Source organism: Mytilus trossulus, chromosome 11 (genome assembly GCF_036588685.1).
Source record: "Mytilus trossulus isolate FHL-02 chromosome 11, PNRI_Mtr1.1.1.hap1, whole genome shotgun sequence".
Lineage (NCBI taxonomy): Eukaryota > Metazoa > Mollusca > Bivalvia > Mytilida > Mytilidae > Mytilus > Mytilus trossulus.
The window spans coordinates 68,690,423-68,693,432 of NC_086383.1; the positions used below are offsets into that span (position 1 = coordinate 68,690,423).

The following is a 3,010-nucleotide window of genomic DNA, read 5'->3' on the forward strand; positions in this document are numbered from 1 at the left end:
CCAAAAACTGCATTTGACCCCTATGTTCTATTTTAATAAACGGCGGCCATGTTTTTTGACGGATCAAAAATCGAAGCGCACACTTTGTGCAGGATATACTAAGGAACAATCATGCTAAGTTTCATTCAAATCCATTCAGTAGTTTCAGAGGAGAAGATGTTTGAAAAATTGTTAACGACGACAGACGACGACGACGACGACGACGGACGCCAAGTGATGATAAAAGCTCACATGGCCTTTTAGGCCAGGTGAGCTAAAAAGCAGGGTTAATATTCGTATCACATTAACATGTTCTCGTACAAATATGTATGGAACGCCATGACTGCCTTATGTTCATGATCAGCATTATATGCAGTGGTCACAACATTATAAGCAGTGGTCACACCATTATATGCAGTGGTCACATCATCATATGCAGTGCTCACAACATTATATGCAGTGCTCACATCATTATATGCAATGTTCACAACAATATATGCAGTGCTCACAATATTATACGCAATAGTCCCAACAATATGTGCAGTTGCCGGGACATTACATGCAGTGGTCACAACATTACATGCAGTGGTCACAACATTATATGCAGTGGTCACATCATCATATGCAGTGCTCACAATATCATACGCAATAGTCCCACCAATATGTGCAGTTGCCGGGACATTACATGCAGTGGTCACAACATTACATGCAGTGGTCACCACATTACATGCAGTGGTCACAACATTACATGCAGTGGTCACAACATTACATGCAGTGGTCACAACATTACATGCAGTGGTCACAACATTACATGCAGTGGTCACAACATTACATGCAGTGGTCACAACATTATATGCAGTGGTCACATCATCATATGCAGTGCTCACAATATCATACGCAATAGTTCCAACAATATGTGCAGTTGCCGGGACATTACATACAGTGATCACAACATTATATGCAGTGGTCACAACATTATATGCAGTGGTCACAACATTTATACGTTTTTTGTTGATGAAGTTGATGATCAGTGATGGTGATGATGATGCTTGATGTATGTGATGGTGGTGGTTCAGATTCAGTTAACTTCGGATTTTTTTTAGCAGAAATTACCGAATCCAGTCATAATTGGTAATGCCCAGCAAACAAATTAGAACAGTTAAAAAAGTCATGTTATCATTAAGGCAATATACAATATTTAAAACTCTGATTGAAATAAGAAAATTAAGAAGTATGATCAATTTACCACAAAATTTTCCGCACCAAGGCATTTTTTTCTTATTTTGATCTCATTTTGATGATAACTTTCATCATATTCAAAACTTATTATGTATATGTTACAGGGAATTTGTTTTATCACTAACAGTTTCAGGGGTTTTGTAAAATCCCTAAAATTGTTAGAGATTTTACAAAATCACTGAAAATAGAGCTATGGATTTTGTAAAATGCCTGATTACAAGTTTAACTTGCTATTAGAAATGTGTTTTTCTTAATATAAAAATAGACTAATAATTTGAAATGCATTTGTTTAGTAAATACTATGAGCTAAAACTAGTGTATATTGATAATGGCTTAAGGGCATATAGACAGATATTTAGACCACAATTTACTTATTTTTGCATGACAAGTTTTATTGATGCTTCTACTATTACATAATTGTCCTGCTTTTCTACAGGCACAGCTGTTTTGTTCACATCTGTTCTTTCCAGAACATCCACATTTAAAAAATCCTTGTCCATCACAAATAGAAGAGAGTTTAACAGCTTGTCGAAAAAATGTAAAATTTTCCATTGAAACAGCTGATGGACTCAAAAACAAGAAATCAGTGGGTTTAAACTTGTTTCTTGTGTATGACCCTAACAGAATATTATGCCTGGTAGCAAGACGATAGCCTTTCTCTGACTTTCCTTGGACAATAGCCATTATATTTCGGGGATAACCTTTTCCACGATCAACGACTGGGATAGGAATAACAACATTACATCCAATGTCTACTTCTTCTAAAACTCTATTAGACCGACTTAACATACAATTGGCTTGTTTTACCATTGACTCGGAAGCATTTGCACGTTCTTTTTCAATGACTGTTTCTGTATCACACAGAGAGCAAATTACTTTTAACAGAAAGTCTTCTGTTATGATAGATTTTCCACATAAAACATGTACAGTTTTGTTACCAGAAGCACAAGAAGTTGCATTCAATGCAGTTGCTTCACATACAACACACAGGTCAGTTTTTTGTTCAGTAGGTTGTGGCTCAGAAATCTCCATTTGTTCATCATTAGTTGTGCATATGTTTTCGTCATCAGTATTTATATTAAGCGCCATGTTTGCTAAATCTGACAAATGTTCTTCGCTGTCAATTTTAGCTATAAATTTATCAGGGAGTGAAGATGATGTTAGCCCAACTCTTGCGTCTACCCCAAACATAGCTTTGTAGGGAGCTCTGTTTATGTCTGAATAATGACTTCTGTTTTTCTCAAATTGTACAAATTTGACACCGACAGGCCAGTCTTTACAAAGGTTATCTCGCATCCATGTGATAACCATATCCTTGACATCAGCATTACCTCGCTCAATGCTGCCCTGTGTCGAATTTTACCATGAATAATTTTACATTCTGGCCATAAGTTTTTAAGCTCACTTATGATGTTTGCAGTTATTCGGCACCATTATCACTTTGAAGGATGTTTGGAGCACCAAAAATAAGAAAGATATCAAGTATTTGTATTGCTACTTCATATGCACGCTTTGGTGTAAGTGGGTGTAAAATTACAAATTTTGTTAAATGATCTTGGTATACAATTAAAAATCTATAACCGTTGTATTTGAATGATTGCATGTCTATCAAATCAACCTGTCCTCGGGAATTCAACTCTTGCTTATTATAGGCTTAACGACAATGCCGTTACTAGCAGTTCTACGTTTTTTAAGTTGGCATTCCTCGCACAGTTCCTTGTAAAGTTCTAAAGCTTCAAATCAAACATTTGCGTACTTTCCCATTTTGTCCCTACCACCATGACCTATTGAT

At 36.1% G+C, this 3,010-nt stretch overlaps 1 protein-coding gene across 1 annotated transcript; it reads right to left on the bottom strand.

The window, feature by feature from the left end:
• Positions 1-1,551: 1,551 nt before the first annotated feature.
• On the bottom strand, positions 1,552-2,529 carry LOC134690265 (SCAN domain-containing protein 3-like). Its single transcript, XM_063550241.1, has one exon. It carries the CDS (start codon positions 2,527-2,529, stop codon positions 1,552-1,554), a length of 978 nt encoding a protein of 325 aa, XP_063406311.1.
• Positions 2,530-3,010: the final 481 nt, after the last annotated feature.